Source organism: Schistocerca nitens, chromosome 7, assembly GCF_023898315.1.
Source record: "Schistocerca nitens isolate TAMUIC-IGC-003100 chromosome 7, iqSchNite1.1, whole genome shotgun sequence".
NCBI classification, from domain to species: domain Eukaryota; kingdom Metazoa; phylum Arthropoda; class Insecta; order Orthoptera; family Acrididae; genus Schistocerca; species Schistocerca nitens.
This window is the reverse complement of record NC_064620.1, coordinates 63,113,363-63,137,420: the sequence shown is the minus strand read 5'-3', so window position 1 is coordinate 63,137,420 and position 24,058 is coordinate 63,113,363. Positions and strand designations below refer to the sequence as shown.

The window sequence follows — 24,058 nt, the reverse complement described above, 5'->3', positions numbered from 1 at the left end:
TTTTAATAATAAAATGTTTTTCCAGCATGGATTTGAGAGGTAAGTATGAGCAGTATATTTATTTGAAATGGATTTTAAAATGTTCAATAAAGAGTTAATAAGATTTCAGAAAGAAGTGATTATATTACTGAGGTAAGCAGTGAGTTACTTATTTTTAATCAAGGTTATTAAGTTTTGTAAATTTTAAATTTCTTAGTAAGAATCCATGTAACACCTGTGTCTTTATTTTTTTCAGCTGCTGTCTGTATTGTGTGCTTCTTTGTGGGTCTCCTCTTTTGCTCTGGTGCTGGAGAGTATTGGCTCAAGCTGTTTGACTCATTTGGAGGCACTATTGGACTTGTACTTGTTGCTTTACTTGAAACAGTTGCAGTTATGTATGTTTATGGACATGAAAAGTAAGTGTTTCTCTGCATTCAGAAATCTTAAAAGCTTCTTTTTGTTACCTGAAAAAAAAAAAATGTGTCTTCCGGATATTCTTTAATAATGTATTGTGTAATCTTTTCCTTCCTTGGTCTGGTCATGGCAGCCAGAGACAGTGTCATGTGTGTGTGAACTGCATTGGTGTAAATGTGTGTATGTGTACGTTGTCTATTATGGGAGAAAGCCTTCTGGCCAAACGCTTATGTATTTAGTAGTCTTTTTGATGCCTATCTGTGACTTGACATCTCCACTACAAGGTGAGTAGCCATCTACCATTTTCATTATTTTGCCATTATTTTCCTTCTGTATTTACATGTGTTTGTACCTTCTCCATTTTTTCATTGTTTTCATCTTTGTCATTTTGCTACCAGGACATTCTGCACACTTGAGTAAACATGCTAAACGGTACTTTAACATGTGTTAGCCACACTAAATTTTTTTTAAATTGCAGACGTTTCTGTATACATAAATCATCACTGGTGAAATAAGTATGATGTTTTGGGATGCCTTGGGGTGATCTAGCTTGCTAAGTATCCTCTAATCCCCACCAGAGCGATAGTGAAATATGCCAGTGAAGCTTATATTGTGCAAACCATTTAAAAAATTGGCATTGCTCAGTCATAAATGAAGAAATTTCTATTGAGTATTGCCAGGAAAGACATGAAAACGAACAAATTGATTGTGGATGAGACTGAAATGGAAGACATAATTATGGCTGCAATGGAGATGAAAATGAAACTGAAGTAAATGTAACAAGAAGTCAGGCAGGTGTATGGTAGGTGACACCAAGAAAGCCCTTTGCTATATTTCAACTGATAAGGAAAGTCTGTTGTATAACTGAAAAAAGGTGGGTAGATGCCAGAAGATATGCAGGGGCATCGTCAGTGCATATAGTCAAAAAACTACTGTATAATGCATGAAAAACATCAAGAAGGGGTATTTATATAGCAGTGATTGTCAAATGGTCCTCTAATATAAAGAGAAAAAATAGTTATTTTTTAAAGAAATAGCCATGAGATACACAGCCTGACAAACAAAGGGATACACCCAGAAAACATAGTTGAATGTCAATGTAACTTCGTACATGTACACATCATCGGCAGCTTTGTAAATGATTTGAGTTGCAGTGCTCTGTCACTTCTAGAATGACCAACAGAGTGCATTAGTGCTATTTGTGTTTTGTGTTGTTACCGGGCCAGGTAGCAAATATGAGGGGCATAAACTGTGGTGTCACCGCCAGACACCACACTTGCTAGGTGGTAGCCTTTAAATCGGCCGCGGTCCATTAGTATATGTCGGACCCGCGTGTCGCCACTGTCAGTGATAGCAGACCGAGCGCCACCACACGGCAGGTCTAGAGAGATGTACTAACACTCGCCCCAGTTGTACAGCAGACTTTGCTAGTGAAGCCACACTGACAAATACGCTCTCATTTGCCGAGACGATAGTTAGCATAGCCTTCAGCTAAGTCATTGGCTACAACCTAGCAAGGCGCCATAGCCTTTGATAATTCATATTGTGAAGCATGTATCATCAAGAGCGATGTTCTACAAATGTGGATTAAAGTTAAGTATTACATCAACTACGTACTTTATTTGCTACTATTAATTCCTTTAACTGTTCCAGACCTCACGCCAATCTGCGTGAGCTTAACGCGTGCCTTTCGGCTTCCTCTCATTGTGACTTGGCTGTCTTGCTAAGTCACAACATAAACAGTGTCTCATGTTGAATGATTATTGTGACAGACAGGGAGATGCAACGAAGGAAGGAAGATTGGGTTTAATGTCCCATCAACATCAGAGTCATTAGAGGTGGAGCAGAAGCTCAGATTGTGTCAAGGATGGGGAAGGTAATCGGTTGTGCCCTTTTAAAGGAACCGACTCAGCATTTGCCTGGAGCAATTTAGGGAAATCATGGAAAACCTAAATCTGGATGGCCGGATGCGGGTTTGAACTGTCATCTCCTTTAGCCCAACTGGACAGATTGTGCGTTATCTGGCTTTGTAGGGCATTTGGATGTGACTGTAGCCCAATTTTGGACTGGGTGGGAATATGAGGACAGGCATACTCGTCGTCAAGATCCTGTTAAACCACATCTGACCGTACAAGTAATGAGTGCCATATTGTGCCCCAAGCACAGTGTAATCCCTTCATATCTATGCCTGCCATCTGAGAATAAGTAAGAGGCCCCATGCAACATTCTACGTCATCCCGCACCATTGGTCAGAGGCTATGAGCCACCGGACTGGGGAATTACTGTCACTCTTGTAGACTGCTGTTAACACCATGACACAGACAGTTACGTTTGAAGTGGTGCCATGAACAGGAAGTGTGGATTGCAGATGAATGCCATTGCATTGTGTTCAACAATGAATGGCTGAATGGTCAGTGTGATGGATTGTCGCTCTACGGGCCCGGGTTCGATTTCCGGCTGAGTCGTTCTCCACTCAGGGACTGGGTGTTGTGTTGTCTTCATCGTTTCATCCCCATCCAGCACACAGATAACCCAATGTGACGCTGAATGTTATAAGACCTGCACCAAGGTGGCCAATGATGCCAATTGCTCATTTCCATTTCCAATCATGGTTCTGCACTGCCCCAGATGAGATCATCGAAAAAGTGAGGTGGTGACCTGCAGAGACTTCCAATGTTTTGGAGAAGCACAGTGGTCTTACTGCTGGTGTCAGTGTGGGGTGCCATTGGCTATCACCTCAGATCATGGCTGGGAGTGAGTAAGGGGACTCTGATGGCAAAACAGTACATCACAAACTTCCTGTGTCCTCATGTGTCACCTCTCATGTGAGAGTATCATGGTGTCATTTTTCAACAGTACAACGCTCCTTCACATAAGTCTCTATGTTGAGATACTCCCATGGCCAGCAAGATTCTCAGATCTGCCCCTGACAGAATGTGTGGGAGTAGCTCTGACACCAACTTTGCCACACTGCCAGTATCCAAGATACCAAGGACCAGTTACAACAGTTCTGGACCAGCTTACCTCAGGAGGGGATACAATGGTGTTTATGACACCCTTCCCAACAGAATCAGTTCATGCCTCTAAGCCAGAGGGGATGCAACATCGTACTGATAAATGGGCTCATACAACCAAGTTATTTGTAAATTTAACTTTATTTTATAATCAGTCAAGTCATGCCATATACCCTTTGAACCTGTGAAATACCAACTGTTCCCTTCTCCCCTTTTGGGTTTTTCACTTTTTAGGCAGTAAATATGTAAAAGACCTTTCACACACACTTTGTTATGTTACAGTATTTAACTGACAGGTTGTTTGAAGAATAGGATTTGAGTTTGTAACATTCTTGATTGTTCTTGTTTGCACTGGATACTTCGTAGTTCATAGATCACAGAAGACATTGTAGAGATAACAATTCATTTATTCTCATTAATTTAAATGTTTGCACCTACAGATACTAATCTCCTGTTTAGATGGTCAGAGCACCTTTTTTAAACACACTCTGCATCTGTATCTAATCAATGAACTGTACCATATTTGTTCAGTTTATTCACCTTAAGAAGAAGAATAATGTTATGTAGTAGCCAATTGTGCTTTTCAGTCATGAAGTACTTTCAAATTTATACAATTCTGTGTATAATAGGCCTATACTCAAATTTTCGTTAAATTTAAAATTGTAAGTAAGAATTCAGTTCACTGCTTTAAGGATCATCTATAATGCAAGCAACATGTGATCATTAGTGCAGTTCAACATCTGTCTGTCTAAGGCTCTTTAGTATTTTGTTGTTGTTTGGGCTTCTTAAGGATTATTTGGATAACAAATGAGATGTAGTACTTCTTAAATACATTACAAAATTACAACAAAGTTGAAACATTGGTATCAGCACATTCTTTTTGGTCTGTTCACTATTTTATAGCAGAGTAAGATAAAAGTTACTGAATGTTGTGGTAAGTTACAAATGGTTTTCATAGAAGAAACAAATTATCGACTAACTATACAATAACATACTACACTGAAGAGCCAAAGAAACTGGTATATCTGCCTAATATCATGTAGGGCCCCCAAGAGCACGAAGAAGTGCCTTAACATGACATGGCATGGACTTAACTAATGTCTGAAATAGTGCTGAAGGGAACTGACACCATCAATCCAGCAGGGCTGTCTATAAATCCATAAAACTACGAGGGGGTGGAGATCTCTTCTGAACAGCACATTGCAAGGCATCCTACATATGCTCAATAATGTTCATGTCTGGGGAGTTTGGTAGCCAGAGGAAGTGTTAAAACTCAAAAATGTGTTCCTGGAGACACTTCGTAGCAAATTCTGGACATGTGGGGTGTTGCATTGTCCTGCTGGAATTGCCCAAGTCCATCGGAATGCACAATGGACATGAATGGATGCAGGGGATCAGACAGGATGCTTAAGTACATGTCACATGTCAGAGTCATATCTACAGTGAAACCTCTTTATTACGTTCCTCCATATAATGTTTTCCTCTATGTTACATCTGTTTTTTTTGGTCCCGACTAAAAGCCCATATAAACAATGTTAAATTTTCCTCTTTACAGCGTTTCCTCTATATTACAATTTCCTCCATGTAATGCTCATATTTTTGGACCCCTGGTCAATTATTTACCTCTTTATAACGTTTAAGTGACTGGATGTAGATGCATCGTTTTCCGTTCTGTGGATCTACAGTTTGCACCGGCTTGGAAAGCCTGCACTCGGCGTGTTTCATATGTCAGCGGCAGAACCTGGTCGCGTTACATGTGATGCACATTCTGCTTGCGATCTTTTTGGCACCATTTACTTTCACCCATCCACCTACCGGGCCCCATGTTTTAATTACAAAAAACTAATCATTTGATACATTGATCATTTGCAAATGAATATCATACTACAGTATTGTGAAAGTTTAAAATGTCATCTATGGCACCAATTGTCAAAGCTGATTAGTGGTATCCCGATCTTCAGTAATGCCCTGTAATTATTATTTGGAAGCCTTCCTCTTTATAGTGTTTTCCTCTATACAGTGTTCAGAATTTGTGGTCCCTTGAAAAACGTTATATAGAGGTTTCACTGTATATGTATCAGGGGTCCCATATCACTCCAACTACACATACCTCACACCATTACAGAGCCTCCACTGGCTTGAACAGACACTTGCTGACATGCTGGGTCCGTGGATTCATCAGGTTGTTTCCATACCTGTACATGTCTATCTGCCTGCTACAATTTGACACAAGACTCGTCCAACTAGACAATATGTTTCCAGTCATCAGCAGTCTAATGTCAGTGTTGATGGGCCCAGACGAAGCATAAAGCTTTGTGTCGTGCAGGCATCAAGGCTACACAAGTGGGCCTTTGGCTCCAAAAGCCCATATCAACGATGTTTTGTTGAATTGTTCACATGCTGACACTTGTTGATGGCCCAGTATTGGAATCGGCAGCAATTTGTGGAAGGGTTGCTCTTCTGTAACACTGAACAATTCTCTTCAGTTGTTGTTGGTCCCGTTCTTGCAGAATCTTTTTCTGGCCGCAGCAATGTCAGAGATTTGATGTTTTACCAGATTCCTGATACTCATGGTACACTTTTCAAATGGTCATACAGGAAAATCCCCACTTCATCGCTACCTCAGAGATGCTGTGTCCAATCGCTTGTGCGCTGACTATAACACCACGTTCAAACTCACTTAAATCTTGATAACCCACCGTTGTAGCAGCAGTGACCAGTCTAACAACTGTGCCAGACGCTTGTTGTCTTATATAGGCATTGCCAACCACAGTGCCGTATTCTGCCTGTTTACATATCTGTATTTCAATATGCATACCTATACCATTTTTTTGGTGCTTCAGTGTATATCAATGGGAAAATTACATTGAGAAAGCTTAAGTTACAAGAAGACAACATGGCTGGCTAGAACTTACCTTCTGATAGTGAAATTCTTCATGTTCCTGTCAGAAACACTAATTCTAGATTTTATGTTCCTTCTTCAGAGAGTCCAGAGCTCATGGACTAGTGGCTAGTGTTGCTGCCTCTGGTTCATGGGGTCCTGGGTTCGATTCCCGGCTGGGTTGGGGATTTTTCTCTGCCTGGGGACTGGGTGTTTGTGTCGTCCTCATCATTTCATTATCATCATCGCTGGTGACAGTGGCTCGATTGGATTGTGTAAAAACTTGGACTCTGTAAAAATTGGGTGTTTGTATGGGCACTGATGACTGCGCAGTTGTGCCCCACAAACCAAACATCATCATCATCATCATCCTTCTTCAGAGAGGAAAGAGGTGCATCTTGGAGCTGGTGGGAAGGGAAGGTGACTTCACACAGATCTTAGGTTTAGAATAGCTGTACATGGTAGAAACTGTGCTATCTTTGGTACATAAGTGTTTGAAGGGACAGAGTGAGAAATGTACTAAAGTGGGAGTGAAACGAAAAGTGTAATGAATAATGCAGTTTCCACATACATTTCCCCTCTTCCCACTTCTGTCAACTTGAGCAACCAGTCAAACTATCAGTGTTGCCACAGACACTGATGGGTGCATTTGAGAGCCCATGTTATTGTGTGTACATTAGAATGTATTCTTGCACTAGAAGTAGAGAGGTTTCTTGAAAGTTTGTTATGTGTCTGTGCACAATATATCAATTGGCCATAGATGTGTTCCCTCATCTTTTATTGACCATTTCCATCCAGGAATTACTATCAGTGTAGTAACTGGTAATTCACAGAGTACATAATTTTGTTTATGTCTGCATAAGTATCTGTTCTCCTTCCTTATTTTATGGGTGAAAATTTTGCAAAATAAGATTTTGACTACTGGGGAAAATATCCATACATTGGATGAAGGTTTTCTTGGTAGAACCAATCAGTTCCAAGTACATTAATTCTTCAGTTACTAAAGATTCTACAAAAAAGTTCTAAATACAACCATATTGAGACAAAATTAAGAATAGCTTCAAATTTGCACCTGGTGCCAGATAAAGACATCTGCAAAATTGTCACCCTAAAGTGAATTTTTACAACCAGAATCCTTCATCCACAATAAAGTTTCGAATAAATGAACTTACTCCAGTCACTATGCATTGAAATTCAAATATTACTCATCAGGATGTTTATAAAATGAGAATACATAGTTATAAATCAAAACAAACGTACACAAAAACTAACTTTGTCTGTAACTGCAGAGAGAAAGCTTCATTCTTGAGTGTGCACAATTTTGAAACTTTCTGGCAGTGTAGGTCCAGGGCTTTGACCTGGAACATACCCATTACTATCAAGGCTGTCCAGGCATAATTCAAGCAAGACCTGCTCTCACAGCTCCTCTTTTGCGCAGTACCTTTCACCTGCTCTGTTGAAGCTCCCCTATGGATCTTGCATATTATAACCCTCACTTAGAGCCAACAATATTTAATGAACATAGTTGACTTCTGTAACAACAGATTAAAATCGTCTGTTAGTCCAGAAACTAACCAGTAATAGTTCTCAGCAGTGTATCAATACAAGCCACAATAGAAATTAATATAAGATAGTTCCTGTTCAAGATGAATAAGTTCAGGCACTACTTAGCTATAATTAAGTGTTCAGTAATCAAAGTTCCATTAAACATAGCAGTGGTGGAAAACACAAATCCATAATTTGTAGCGCTATGCCCACAGTAAACTGTTGCAACAGTCCAAGTCTATGGGTAGAGGCAAGTCAGATAGAACCATTTAGGAAGAAACCACTGCTGGTTGCCCTTTTATTTGCCCAATATGGAAATTCATGTGACTAGCCAGTGATATCTGTGGTGCTCTTGCTGCAAGCAGTTCTGCTGGATGTGGGTGACTTTGCATATAATGATACATACATGTCTTCTATTTGCATCTCCAATGGGGTTAATAAATTGTTAGACTAGCATTCTGGAAAGAGAAAAGGCTTAGCTAAAGGTCCCAGTTCGATACACACATTAAATCATCCACACAGTTTGAAAACTGAGTGCACTTTGCTACAGAGTGAGAGATTCAGTTTGGAAACAATGGCCTAGATGTGGCTAGCCATCTCTCTGCAGTATCCTTCAGGAGTGGCTGCCAAGAAGGAAAGTAGGAGAGAGTTACTAGCTGAAGTTAAGCTGTGAGGGTGCGTCATCTGGATAGAACGTGATTCGCATTCCAATATGTTGCACAACTTCAATCTGACAAATGGTAGTTTTGTCTTGTCTTACTATGCATCACTTGACCAAGAATTATTTGCTACTTTATTCATTAATAGTATCCTTTCTAATATTTTGTATACATATTTGTATGATGTCAAATGGCAGAAAAAGCTTTTTCTGTGAATGTTTGATTGTGGTCCTATAAATTTTTGAATTCTTGGTGTTAAAAGGGAATGTTGAAAGGCACTGAAGCATAGTTATCATTAAAATGAGAGTCTTGGATGTCAAATGATGACAAAGAAACTGTATCTGTAACTAGACTTAATGTAAATGCAGGTGTATGTGCAGCCAAACTACAGTGAAAAGGATATGACTCTGTAGGTGAATAAACATTTTTTGGCCAAGTGTCCACCTGGCTCAAAGTATGAATGAGCTGTGATAGTGGATTTCAGTTTGTTACTTTTGGCCTTTTGGAGGTGTTGGGTTGTTCTGGGGAGGAGACCAGACAGCGACGTCATCATTGGATTAGGGAAGGATGGGGAAGGAAGTCAGCCATGCCCTTTGAAAGGAACCATCACAGCATTTGCCTGGAGTGATTTAGGGAAATCAAAGAAAACCTAAATCAGGATGGCCGGACGTGGGATTGAACCGTCGTCCTCCCGAATGAGAGTCCAGTGTGCTAACCACTGTGCCACCTTGCTCGGTGGGCCCTCTGGAATCAACGCTGTTAAAGATTAGCAAATATAATAAAATGTGAGTCAAAAGAAAAAATCCACAATTTCTTTGTGAAAATTTTTCAAAAGAACAACAGTGACCAGCTTCAGAATATTGTACATGCTGCTGTTCCAATAAACCTAGCAAACCACATGCTACATGAATATCTAATACTTTTTTTGATTTTCTTTTGACACCTGAAACAATAAAATTTATTCGTGATGTTACCTTCACCAATTAATATATCACATCTCAACAGAAACTTTATAATGGATTATAATATGTACAAAATGATATGTTATTAGTCATCATTAATCTGTTTCACATAGATTTATATAACCCTCACTGGTGCTATTTATAATTTCTGTAAGTGTGTAGGTCATCCAATTTTGTGTTTAGTGGATGGGGTATATTTTATTGATCTGTTATATTACTGTTTCATATGCAGAACCAATTCAGTCTCTGTTCTCCAATACAGTCAAATAAATAATGTTTCCCATAAAATCTCAAAATCAGCAAATTAGATTTCTTTTAAGATTTTAAACATGGCTGCAACAGCAACTGTTGAAATTCTTCACGATAAAGGATGACACCGAAAACAGTTGCAGGATAAAAATTTTAATCAGAAGTAAAAAATTCTGAACAGGAAGACACTTTCATTAGAAAAGCCTTAGCATCGGAAGTGAGAAACACAAAAGCTCAAGTAACAGTGAAATTACCAGAGTAATACAGGCACAAAATCTTTTAGTTACTTACTAAAATTACATCATGCAATGGAGATTAATAAATCAATTGTGCCAAAGGCGTCGTCAATAATTAAGACATCTTCTCCATTTGTACAACATGACTATGGGCACAGGGTCAATGCGAACAGTTTAGCACCAGTACTTCGCTTATGAACTATCGAGACAAGAGTGTGAAAGCACTAGGGCAGATGGTTTCGCCGAGAGAAGGCACTTGTGGTATGTGCCAGACACTCGCGCATATTAAAATCCATGAATACCTACATAAGCGCATCAAAAATTATTAAAAGTTGTGTTAATTCAAACTTCCTGTCATAATAAATAAAACATATCAGACCATTTAAAAACATTTATGTAAAATAGAAAATATGGAACCAATTTACCTGTGACCTAGTGATTTCTTTTAGTTATATTTATTTTAGTTAGTTTATATTGATTTATATTTATTTTAGTTATATTTATTTTGTGCATATGTTCCTGTAACATGTAGGAACTCTTTTGGATTTTTTACAAAAATTTACTTAGGTTGTTGATTATAAAATGTAATCTGTCTGGATTTGAAAGCAATTGCACTTTTGGCTTCTTGTCTTTTCAGTCTAACAGTCAGTGATTTTATATTTCAACAGTTTATATTGATTATTTTCAGGCATCAATAATAGGAATAAGATGTAATGATTTCTGGGCATATTTTCAGGTACTAAATGAAACATAAATTAATAAAATTTGACAATTGCAGGTTCACTAAGGATATTGAGGACATGACAGGATACAGACCAGGAATTTACTGGCAGATAACATGGAGATTACTTGGTCCACTACTGATGACAGTAATTCTTGTGACATCAGTGATTTTCATGATAATTAATAAACCAAAATACCATGCATGGAATGCAGAACTGGTGAGTAACACCTCGGTATTGACATCACCAAAGCTCGTTTATACAGCTTCTCAAGTTTCCAGACTAATTTGATTTGTGAAAAGTTGGGTTCCAGATAATGTGTGTTTTTGACAAATTGCATACAAGACATGGCTTATTGACCTGTAATCAAAAATACTGGTTGCACTTCTTATTTGTTCTGTGTGATGTATCTCTACATTTTTATGATTATTTTGTTGTTGCCCTAATAAAAACATATTTTTGCAGAAGCTATTCAGGAGAAATTAGTAAGTAGATTATTAATGTTCCCATTAAACAGGTTTTAACTTTTCAGCATATAGATGGCTGGTACCCTTCTCTGAAGTGGCCTTTTTTTTTAAGTAGCTGCTTTCCTCCTTTACTAGTCATAACTTATGTAGTTGATTATTAGTATGATTTACAGATATAGGCTGCAATGCCTACTTCTGCCTGTTAATGTGTAACTTGACTTTTTCCACAATCCTGTCAGCTATCTTTAATGATGGGATTTTTGGAAAACAATTTTTGTATCTATGAAGGAGTTTAAATTGTAAACTGATACTGAAACTGAGTTATGTCTTTTTTGCCAGGGAAAAACTGTTGCGACAGATTACCCTGATTGGGTAATGGGAATAGCTATATGTATGGTTGTTGCTGGAATTCTTCCAATGCCAATAGTATTTATTCTGAGGAGATGTCAGTGCTTGAAGCTAGATGTAAACATTCACCAAGGTTCTATCAGAAGAATTGAAACAACAGTTTCTACGAAAGAAATGATGGGAGATGTTGATGTGAGTTGTGCACATATCTATTTTTATACATCTTGTACATACAAAGCCTCATATGTTATAAAGGGAACAAAATGCAATAACTGGTCAGATGGCTGAGCATTTTTAGTCATTTAATAACTCCTTTTGCAACTTGTAATGCAATTGAAATGTTTTTGGAAAGTCTACTAATTTGTATTTCTTAATTAAGGCCTTATGATTTCTTGGATCAGATTTGATTTACATAACTTAACAGTGATCAACATGAACTTATATTATTTGTTTGTGGCATGTCTAATAAAAAGTTTTATTAACATCTGCCCATCTAACAGTAAGTAAATAAAGTATAAGGGATCACTCCCTATTTCATCACATAGATAAATGGGCTGCACTTACCAAAAGCTTTGAGACCTCAGTTGCTGTTAAAGTTCATAAAACTACAGAACAGAGACCTCAGAAGCATAAACCCTTCCTCAGCAGTTGAAGAGGGGCATAAAGTATTCTTTCCAATTCTGTATGCAAATTACATTAATGTTCCACAGACAGAGCTCCTGATTTTATAACCTCAAGATTCAGTGTCTGCCGGTTAATGTTACTATGGACAGACATTAGTTTCCAAAGCACTTGGAATGCATTGCCCATTTCTCAAAGACTATAAGCTTCCATTTCTAACATTTGTGGCAACATTTAAAAATGTGTTTCTTGCAAATGATAATGAAGACTATGTTTCTGTTATTGCTGTAACAATAGCTTTTTTACAATATTTACTTAATTGTATTTAAAATAATCCAATTAACAGCAGTGTTGTACAGAATTAATTTTGTGTGCTGGTTCTTCTGGCTTTTCTGTCTGTATGTGTATCTTAGTTATAGGTTGAGACTATGGAACCACCAAGGCTTCCTTACTCAGATGTTATGTGACTCACCTTCTAATCCATCACGCATAGCAATAATAATGTAAACAGAAATTTAACACGTGAGTTATACTCGAAAACTTGCAAGTGCCTGGAAAAAAAAGAATCATCGGAATGATATACCCTGCCTTCCAGAAATTAGTATAGCTCTGCTGGTTGTAAACCCGTATGAATATGTACCTATAGTGGCACGGTTCTTGGTGTTGGGAAGTGGAACCAATGCAAGCTTGCATCACAAAGCTTATCCCACTTTTAACTTTTACACTGTCTTCCACCTATAAAATACAATACATATATTTATCACAATGCTCAGGACCTGAGCTCTCCTGTTGCTGACTAAAGCATTGTAGGGCTTCAGTGTTTGCCATAACCTCACCATCCTGAGCAAATTACTACATAGAAAGGTTTTGATTCTAAGAGTACAGCATCTGTCTTGCTTACTGCTCCAGCACAAATTTTAAATGTAATGATTCAGTTTACATTGGAATGACTTTACAGACAATAAAGCAAAAATCAGCTGAGCTGTTTATGATATCCAAATAGTAAAATAATCTCCATCAACTAGTCAAAATTAGTAGTTCAACAGATTTAAACTGAATTTTCTTGGTGCTGAATCTCATTGGTTCTGCTCACTCTTTTTACATTCAGTTACTGTTATCAGACAAGACTAGCAACTGCCATTTCACCAGAAAGGAAATGAAACATTTGTATAGAACAAAGGATTTTCATTCTTGTTTTGCTTCTATTTCCAGTTACCTCAAAATTTGCATGACTTTTTTGAGACCTCTGTCCAAGAACTTCCCTTTTATCTTTGCATTTGGGTAAAATGAAGATTCTGATAATGCTTTGACTCATACTAAGACAGTGTGATAGCCATTACATAAAATGCTATGATATTACACTCAGAATGTGCACATGAATTAAATTTTTTAATATTATGATATTTCATAAAGAATAGCATTTGAAAAAGTTACTTTCTGTGCCCATTTTCTTGAGCTCTTGAACATGTAGTCCTCAATAATCACAGAAAACTATGGACTAGTGCTATTTTTATTTAACTTGAACATTGTGTTAATTTTTGTTGTGGCTTATTGAACTTGCCAATGTGTGAAAATGATTTCGTTTGGGCACCCAAAACACTTACGCATTCATTAGCTCTGTGTTTCCCTTACAGCCTTATAGATGCTCAGTAAGCAGTGCAGGAAATAGGCCCTATTTACTACATGGGTGCCTGGTACGAGGGATATGGAGCTGATCCTATCTGTATTACTCCTCAAGCAGTGACAATTTATTTGAGGGGCAAAACTACCCCCCACCATCACCCCCACCCCAATTCACTCTACTTTCTGTTAGTGCTTGAGAAAATGTCTGAGAGCATATGTAAAATTATACACATCAGTAAACAAAAAGCAAATTAAACTACATGTAACTAATGAACTGAGTTCAGCATATGAAAATGATATTAAAAATTATTAAAAATGTAAGATATTATCATAAATTTCAAGTGTGCTTCAAGATTTGTAGAAGAATATGACTTATCAGATAAAACTTTCTAAATATATGCAGAGTGGTATCATAAATTTCAGTTCCCTCATGTACTGAGCAATTTTAACTTTTGTCAGGAGGGGGGAGCAAAAAAGTTATCAGATATGGAGGGCAGCATCAAAGAACTGTTCATATTTACTTCATCTGAGGAAACTGACTCAGTTTAAATGGGAAAGAAAGCAGTAAAAACTCACAGTACGGTTTCACAAAGTCAAAGAAGCCACTACCATTCAATTAGAATGTGAATAAATACTAAAAATGTTGTGCTCAAACATTAGGTATGTAAAATTCATTCAAGGAAGTAATAGTGCTACTCTGTGTAGCAAAGTGAACAGCTAACCAGAAGTGAAGCCCAGAGCATAGCAGAAGTCATCTTCAGCATGTGCAAATAGTACAGGGAGTGATATGAATAAAAAAACATATACTCAGGCAGGATCAGTCACTCTTCCATCAATGGTGTGTATTGAAGGGTTCATAGAATGTGAAAAGTGCTGGACCAGTGCAGGGCTGCAGTATTTACTACCCACATGATGTGCCAGCAGTGCTGTCTGCAGGAGCAAGCTGTGAGTGTAGTATGAAGCACAAGTATCTCTCTATCCATACCGAGGCTCAGCAGGAAATTTGAATCACTGTTGGATACTAAAGACACAAAATAATGATGTAGAAGTAAATGACTTCAAAATTATTTGCAAAAAAAAAATGAAACCACATACCACACATTTGTAAGCCATACTTGTAAGCTTACTGTTCATCAAAAAAATATTAAAAATATTTGTTTAAAGACATAGCAGTAGAAACAATATTTATGATATATACATACTTCCATGGCACTTGTCTGTGGTATTGAGAGTCAAAGCAATACCAATTGTATCAGTTTCTCCATTTTGCAGAGATGTTTTATATAATATTTCTCCATTTTTCAGTGTATCTCATCTACTGCTTCATTAACTTACATCCAAATAGCTGAAAGTGCATGCGTTTGCATTTTTGATCACAGGAAATTCAATGCACTCTATAGGCAAGAGTGATTACTTTTAGAAAGAAAACTTCTAAACAGTAACTTGCATGGAATGAATACTTAAACAGTGTGAAATTAATGTTAACCTCAAATTATCATATTTTGTACAGAAACTATGTGCACTAAATATCAAAATTTCATTTTTAAGTGCTAAGTTATTAATGATGATGGCATGAATTCTATTTGTGTTGAGATATTTCTTGCTCTTTGTTCAGAGCAATCCAAGATAGTAAATTCCAATTACCCCGTCTTTCCAAATTCAAAATTACATACAGAGGTTGTGAATTTAACATTAATGCAATATTCCCATTCAAGTTTATATTATGCAAACAAAACAGGGTACTTTGTACTGTATAGGGCAGATTTTCTCCTGAAACTTTGTATTCCTGTGTGCTAGTATATCATTGATATGATAATGGAAAGTCTTGCGTTGAATGGGGGTAAAAAAAATGCAAGGAGAAAAGGTAACCATTCACAATATTTTCTTTCCCCCCCTCTCTCTCTTTCTCTCTCTCTCTCTCTCTCTCTCTCTCTCTCTCTCTCACTCACTCACACACACACACACACACACACACACACACACACACACACGGGTCTACATTGCCCCCAGGGCTGCAGCTCAACTTGTAGTGCTGTGACAATGTTTTTGTGTGTGACCGTCTACCACTTAACAGTTCAACTGTAAAGTGAATGTTTCCTTTACTCTTTGAAACTTGAGTTTCTCCAAGCATATAGAACTTTCAAACAACTTATAGGATTCCAGCAAGGTGATGTCTGTGACAACCACTAATACTTTGACAGATAAACATGCCATCATTTTGAAAGCTGCATTTGTGCCTTGAAGATGATGGAACGTGCACCTGTAGAAATAGCAGTTGTCAAAAACATCACCTGGCTGCACTAACTTTATTCTTTGTGCTGTTCATACTTTATTTGCATTTGTTGCGCTGAGACAAAACTTTGTAATGTTTCAAGCAATGTGTCTACAATAAAACAGTGGAGATAAGTTAGTGTACTGTAAGAATTTGATTTGTAAAGGAATATTTAGATTACCTTGTGTGTGTTGTGTTTAACCTCTTCCAACAGAAAGGAACTCAGTTATTGAGCATTTGATTGCACCAAGTTTGAAGGCAGAATTCTTTACCTGTTTTCAGTTTTCTGCTCACTGTCAGCTTTTCACTATCCAGATAGATGGAGACCTTCAACCATCATTGCTTGTAATGTTGCTCATGATTTTAATTGTTTTAACATTACCTTTAGTTACATCAGTACTTACGCTATTAAGTGCATGACTGGCCTTGTCTGGATGTTATTATTTGTTGCTATGAAGTCTGTCTGCATACCAAACATGCATCTGAGGTGCTTGTGAAACAACCTGCAAAGAGTGCCACTGCATTCCACAGCATTTTTAGTCGCTAAGCTACAAAATCTTGGTAACAGTCATCATAAAAAATTAGTGTTCCGTGTATGTACTTACTATTTGTTTATTTTTTAAAGCTAATTTTATATATTATTTCCTTCCAATAATTAATGTGCTAATGTAAATCATAGCTTCTTTTAAAAAAATCTTATTTTTTGTCATTCTACAAACTAATATAAAAAAATTATTGTATTATATTATCTATTTAATATGTTTTGGAGACAAATTGGAGAAAATTTCATGTATATATATTTGGCTATTCCCACAAGTCATTTTTCATATAAGTTAGTAATTTATTGACCCACTTAAAACATTCATTTAACAAGGCGCAATTATTATATGAAAGGATAAAAAAAGAAACTTGTCATCAAAGATTTTCACAGTGAAGCACAGAGTAAAAAATGACAGAGCACCCACATAGCAGGAGCTGGAATTTGTACAAAAGTTATCAAATGAAATAAATGCTACCTAATGTTAGCAAATGTCACTATTTTTTAATTAAAAATACCAAATGCGTAGATTTCTTTTTTAACAAAAGGTAAACACTTCATTTGCAAATTAGTGGCTTTACACATTGGCTGCTGTATGCTTAGTGACAGATGTTTCACCACCAGGCCAGGCCACGTACATGGCCTTAGGTGTGAGGCTCTGCTGTGGTTGGCAGTGTCCATACGGTATCAGGCTTGCAGTTCTGTTGTGGCTTCCAGAAGCCACACAGCAGTTTATAACTACCAAATACGGGCAGCATCCAAGATGAAAGACAGCATTAGACTAACAAAGTTTGTTTTATTCTACCACTGGTGATTTAGCAGATCAGTCGCTATTTCTGGTTGACGTCTGTGCATGAGTAGCTCTGGTGTGTTTAAAGGAAGATGTGACTTTCTGTAGTTCAGTACAGACAGGCGATTGACAGCTAGTTTTTAGTAAAGAGCTATCGTAGCAATAACAAACCAGAAAATGAGCTTGATCACACCTTCTGTTCTGTCCACCATTATCATCTCACTCTGCTGCAATAGCTGTGGATGACAACTATGGCGAGTAACGTAACTGTTGTGATTTGTTTTGGTCATGTGCTTTGTTGCTATGTGTGAGTTTATTATTTTATGTGACAGAATGCCTGAAGCTAACAGCAGAAATGAGCAGGAAAATGATCAAGCCATTAAGATCCTGGAAAGATAACTCAGTATGCACACTAAATGTGATCACATTGTGCACATGTGTAATTGGAATTGACATCATCATCCCCTCCTGTACACAACTGTCAATCACTTAACCACTTTGAGTCAGATATATGTTTGCTCACTACAGATTGATTGAGCTATTTCCTTAGATTGTATTCTATATGTGAGCAGAATAATGTACTTAGATGCAATGTATCGCTGCCTATGTTAGTAAAGAAGCTTTTCAACTCAATTCTATTCAGTACCTTCTCATTAGTTACGTGATCTACCCATCCAATCATCAGCATTCTTCTGTGGCCCCACATTTCAAAAGCTTCTATTGTCCTCTGGTCTGAAATGTTTATTGTCTGTGTATCAATGCCATAGAAGGCTACACTCCAGACAAATACCTCCAGAAAAAACTTCCTAACAGTTAAATCTGCATTCAGTGTTAAAAAATTTCTCTTCTTCAGAATTGCTTTTCTTTCCATTACGAATCCACATTTTACAGCCTCTCTACTTTGGCCATCACTGGTTATTTTACTGTGCAAATAGCAAAACTCATCAATACTTTTAGTACCTTGTTTCCCAATCTAACACCCGTAGTATCACCTGATGTAATTTGAGTACATTCCATCACCCTTGTTTTGCTTTTGTTAATGTTCATGTTATATCCTCCTTTCCAGACACTATCAATTCCATTCAACTGCTCTTCCCAGCACTTTGATGTCTCTGAGAGAATTGTAATGTCACCAACAATCCTCCAAGCTTTTATGTCTTCTCCCTGAACTTTAACTCCTTTTCCAAATTTTTCTTTGGGTTCCTTTACAGCTTGCACAATGTATAGACTGAATAACTTCAGGAATAGGCTACAACTCTGTCTCATTCCCTTCTTAACCACTGCTCCCCATTCATATCCCTCAGCTCCTATAACTGTCGTCTGGTTTCTGTACACGTAGTAAATAACCTTTTTACTCCTGCGGTCTTCAGGATTTCAAAGAGAGTATTCCAGTCGACATTGTCAAAAGCTTTCTCCAAATTTACAAAAGCTGTAAATGAAGGTTCGCATTTCCTTAGCCCATCTTCTTAAGACAAGTTGTAGAGTCAGTATTGCCATGTGTATTCCTACATTTCTCTGGAATCCAAACTCATTTTTCCTGAGGTTGGCTTCTCCCAGTTTTTCCACTCTTCTGCAAAGAATTCGTGTTAGTATTTTGTAACCATGACTTATTAAGGTGATAGTTTAGTAATATCCACAACACCTGCTTTTGTTGGATTTGCAATTATTTCATTCTTCATGAAGTCTGACAATATTTTGCTTATCTCATACATCTTGTACACTGGATGGAATAGTTTTGTTATAGCTGGCTCTTCCAAAGATATTAGTATTTTTGAGGGAATGTCATCTGTTCCAGGGGCTTGTTTTGATTTAGGTCTTTCAGTGCTCTGTCAAATTATTCTCACAGTATCAAGGTTATTTGACATGATAATGGAGAAAAAAGGGTTGAAATGAGATGGGAAATACAGTTCAAGAAGTTAAAATTATGAAGTGCCAGAAATGTTAACCAGTAATTACCAGCACTGCGATACAAGGGCTGTTGAATAAATAATCCCATAAAATTTTTGTTCAAGCCATTTTAGTATAAATAGTAAAACATCATTATAGATCCTTCAAATTAGGTGTTTCTTCATCACATTTACAAAGTTTTGAACAATTCCAACAGATGCAGAACCATAGTGAAACATCAGAATGGTGTCTATGCAAGCAACGTGTTACAAGCAGTGTGTTGTAACTGGTTTCATGATTGCAAGAAAAGAAATCGTAGTGAACATCCTAAATGTCCATGAGTACTATTATGCAAAGGGTAAAGAGATTTAAAACCTCAGGAAGTGCAGAAACTGAGCTTCATTGTTGGCCACAGTTGGGATGTACTGCCGCAACCACTGCTCCTGTAATGATGATGAGTGTGAGTGTGAATGCCATTACTCATGCAGACCAGTGGATCACAACTCAACAAGTAGATCTGTAACTGCCCGTGAGCATTGATAGTGTGTTTGACAGGTGATATTCAAAGATGTACCCAATATGGGTTCAGACCATAAGATTCAAAGAAAAACCATTTTATCTTAACTGTTTGAGTAGTTTGAGGCCAATGAAGAGGCCTTCATGGCATAGATCATTACAAATGGCAGAACTTGGGTGTATTACTTTGAACTGGAAACAAAAAGGCTATCACTGGAGTGTCACTCCCTGCAGTCACAAAGAAAGAAGAAATTCAAGGCCGCTCCCTCTGCTGACAATGTCATGATGAAAGTTTTGTTGGATAGTGATTGTCTCATTCTTGTGGACTGGTTACCAAAAGGGACAATAATTAATTCAGAGGTATACTTGAAGACTCTGAGCAGACCCAAGATGCATTTCCAATGTGATCCATCTGTCAAGAATCCAAAAGAAATCTTGCTCCAAAATGACAATGCATGTGACTACACACACAACTCAAAACAGAACACATTGCCATATTTGGTTGCACACTACTGCCCTGTCCATCCTATATCCCAGACTTAACACCCTCAGACTTCAGTCTGTTTGTGCCACTTAAGGATTCTCTATGTGGGACACACTTTGAAGATGATTAGACAGTAATTCATGCAGTGAAAATATTGCTATGCGCACATGACAAGAGCTTTTAGCAAAAGGGAATACATGCTCTTACATAACTTTGGCGTAAGACCATATAATGTGATGGGTGCTATGTAGAAAAATAGTATGTGTAAAAGAAATGTGACTCATGTTGTCACCAATTTCTACCTCATAAGAATAAATATGTTCTGAGAAAAAGCATAATTTATTGAACAACTCTCATAGAAACACACAAAAATAGATATAACACTCATAGCTTTCAGAAAAATGGTTTCCGTCTTTGGGGAGAAAGAAGACTTGAGAGCAAGCAGAAAAGATGGATTGGTAGAGGAAAAGAAAATGGAAATTGGAAAGAATAAGAAATTAAATAGTTTTTAGGAAAATTGAGGCGAAAATTACATATTGGTGGAAGAAGAGAGAGAGCAGGGGGGAATGGGGTAGCTTGGGAGAATAAATAGTAATTCAGATTGTTCATTTAGTGCAGCAGTCACTCATGTACGTTGAATCATGCTGTTGTGTGTGCTCAGCAATTGTTACCTCCTTCTCTTTCCCTTTTTATTACTTATTCCTACAATATGTGCAACCACTTCCCTTTGTCAAAAAATAATTCCATAATTACATTATTGTTTCCATTTTTCATTTTTAGCTCTCTTCCAATCCTTCTTTTCATCTCGTTATATCCCTTCTGTCATCTCTGAACAGTGTTTACTAATCTAACTTTAACCTCCTTTTTGCCATCTTTTCCTTCATCTTAGTCTTCCTTTTTCCTCAAACCAGATGTAATTATTTATATCTGGGTATATCTGCCACCTCCTCACCCCCCCCCCCCAAAAAAAAAAAAAATCACTATCCCAGAAACTTCTTGCAATCAATTCCTCTTTCCTCCTAGAAATAGGAACCTCTTGTTCCAAAAGCTAGGTGTGCTGCAATCCTTTATCATGCATTTACTGTATATTGATTTTATAGGAAGTTCCACTTTCTGAAGGTTCACACACGTCAGTCTTTCAGTCTCTTTATGATTTGGAACTGGAAATTCATTATGTAACACCCATGGCTCCAAGTGAAGGGAGACACCAGAGCTGGAACAGTATTTCTTTTTTCCGTCTGTCACCCCAAATTTTTCTTTATATGCCTACATCTTTTTCTGTGTTTGTCTTTGCTCTACCCATAATAATCACTCTGTTTTTAAGTAACTGCTTCTTTCTTGTATTCCACTCCCCATCTACAGAACTACTGTCAGCTGCTCACTTAACTCAGCAGTTCCTGCCTCATAGAATTTTATGATTGTCCTATTGTTTCTCAATATTTCCAAATCCATTGCATTATCTTCCTTGTCATGAATTACAGCCAGTTTATTTATCATCACTGATAGAAGATGAAGTGTGTGTGTCATTATATTCTGAAATTTAAGTCCTGTTGTGTTTGTTTTCTTACAGTTGTAGTCAACAAAATAGAAGCTGAACTGGAATACTGCAACCATCAAGGAGTAGTATGATGCTTCTCAAAAAAATTATGTGTACTTTGGAATACTGCCAGAATTGTCAGTAGAAATACATTTTAAGTAAAATGAAACCCAAAATATGAGAATATGAGCAATTAGTGCTAAACAGTAGCGAATAACAGAACTATCCATTAACAGCAGATCTCACTGTTATTTTCTTTACAATCTTTACAGATTTCTGTATATCCTTAATCTTTTTGTTTAATGACGTACAATGTCAATGTAAACCTTTCCATGTCATTATTCACTTCTGAAGTGAAACACATATTGAAGGGATGATGATTATAATCACAGAATATGGTTGTAGAAGTTCACTGAATTCATAAGATAAGATTAACATAAGTTATAAAAATCTAACTGTATTCTATGTGTGTTTCAGTTTGATGAATATCATGATATACCCCAAGATGGTTCCGATTTTGTTGATGATGACGATGATGATGAGCCCCCAAATATGGGATCTTTGAAGCGACAGAAGAGAGAATTTGCCATGGAAGTAATGGACTAAGTAATTGTGCTCAATTAGTGTTAGTGAATACGGACTTTGTGAAATGGGCCAGTGAAATGCAAGCTCAAAAGAAAATGAAAGAAATGAGTTTTAAAGCATACAATGGCCGACATACTGCCACATACATTATGAACAGAGCAACAATAAATGGCACCATGAATCTCATTATGTAGATCATAAACTACCATTGTCTATAAATATTGTACATAGTGTTTTCCTAAGTTTTTATTATTTTGAGTGATCCTTTGACATTTTTCATATGTTCCATAATGATTTTTGTAGTTTTTAACCTAATAAGCAGCCTTCATTGAATCAGTGTGTGATAAACAGCCCATTGGTTCAAATATCACTCATTATGGGTAACAGCTGCAACAACCCGGTGAGAATTCATGAAAAGTATTATTTTATTATGTCACAAAAAGAGGACATAGTGTCTCAAATTCAAAATGAAACCAAAATTGTTGAACATGGCTAATAAGTGAATGTAATCTTGAGATATTGTTGACAGTTCCTTAACTTATCATGTCTTTTTTCATGTCTGTTTACTGATTTTTATTAAAGATTTAGTACTGTATAATTCCTTCTGACACTTGTAGCATCTTTTTTTAATTTTCATGATTCTTATTTTTACCTTGAGGGCACAAACTGTGTAAAAAGGACTCTAGATTATATTTTGTAACATAATGAGAACTACTAATAATTGTATATATGTACATGTAAATAGTATTTATTTAAGCTTTTTAAGATAATAAAAATTATACAGACCATAAAGCAGTTTTTTCTTATTCATTATGAACCTATAGTGAATTCTTTGTTTGTAAGGGCAGAGGGACGAAGTAGTTACACAACATGTAGAACATGGAGGGGTTTCTTTATGAAATAACAAAGGCAGGAACATTTCTGAGAATGCTGTATGGCAGTATAATTTATTCATATCAATATAATAGAGGGAAACATTCCACGTGGGAAAAATATATCTAAAAACAAAGATGATGTGACTTACCGAACGAAAGCGCTGGTAGGTCGATAGACACACAAACAAACACAAACATACACACAAAATTCAAGCTTTCGCAACAAACTGTTGTCTCATCAGGAAAGAGGGGAAGGAGAGGGAAAGACGAAAGGATGTAGGTTTTAAGGGAGAGGGTAAGGAGTCATTCCAATCCCGGGAGCGGAAAGACTTACCTTAGGGGGAAAAAAGGACAGGTATACACTCGCGCACACACACACACATATCCATCCACACATATACAGACACAAGCAGACATATTTAAAGACAAAGAGTTTCGGCAGAGATGTCAGTCGAGGTGGAAGTGAAGAGGCAAAGATGATGTTGAATGACAGGTGAGGTATGAGTGGCGGCAACTTGAAATTAGCGGAGATTGAGGCACCGTTCAGTGTTCTTGTTGCTTGTTGTAGTATTCCATTGTGGTTGATGCACTCACAAGAAAAGAAAAATGCCCAAGTAGCTGAGAACAGTAGAATTACAAAACAGAAATTGTACGATAATGTTGAGCAACTGAAAGAGCTTCCGAGTGAAGGCAGCTTAAAGATTGTCCTGATCTGATGAAAGATTGTCACTAATATGGTAACAGTTATTGAAGGTGCAAGTTGAGCACTCAGTCTGTCACAATTGAGAAACACTGCCGTAGGCATGGTGGGTATAGTCTGCATCGGCAGTGTTGTAGGTTCCAATGGTATGTGC

The 24,058-nt window shown here is 37.2% G+C and overlaps 1 protein-coding gene across 2 annotated transcripts in view; it reads left to right on the top strand.

Annotated features, from left to right (window-relative positions):
• Positions 1 to 23,049, top strand: part of LOC126194959 (sodium-dependent neutral amino acid transporter SLC6A17) — a 48,814-nt gene extending 25,765 nt beyond the window's left edge. The window contains exons 7-11 of one of the 2 annotated variants that reach the window (XR_007538531.1): positions 236 to 395; positions 10,718 to 10,880; positions 11,468 to 11,668; positions 12,517 to 12,619; positions 22,222 to 22,359. Coding sequence is in view for 1 of the 2 variants with exons in the window: in XM_049933352.1 (XP_049789309.1) it covers positions 236 to 395; positions 10,718 to 10,880; positions 11,468 to 11,668; positions 22,222 to 22,350 (653 nt within the window). In the remaining variant the exon portion in view is untranslated. Of the gene's footprint in view, positions 1 to 235; positions 396 to 10,717; positions 10,881 to 11,467; positions 11,669 to 12,516; positions 12,620 to 22,221 lie in introns of both variants that reach the window. The other variant, XM_049933352.1, reaches the window with a different exon arrangement.
• The last annotated feature ends 1,009 nt before the right edge of the window (positions 23,050 to 24,058 follow it).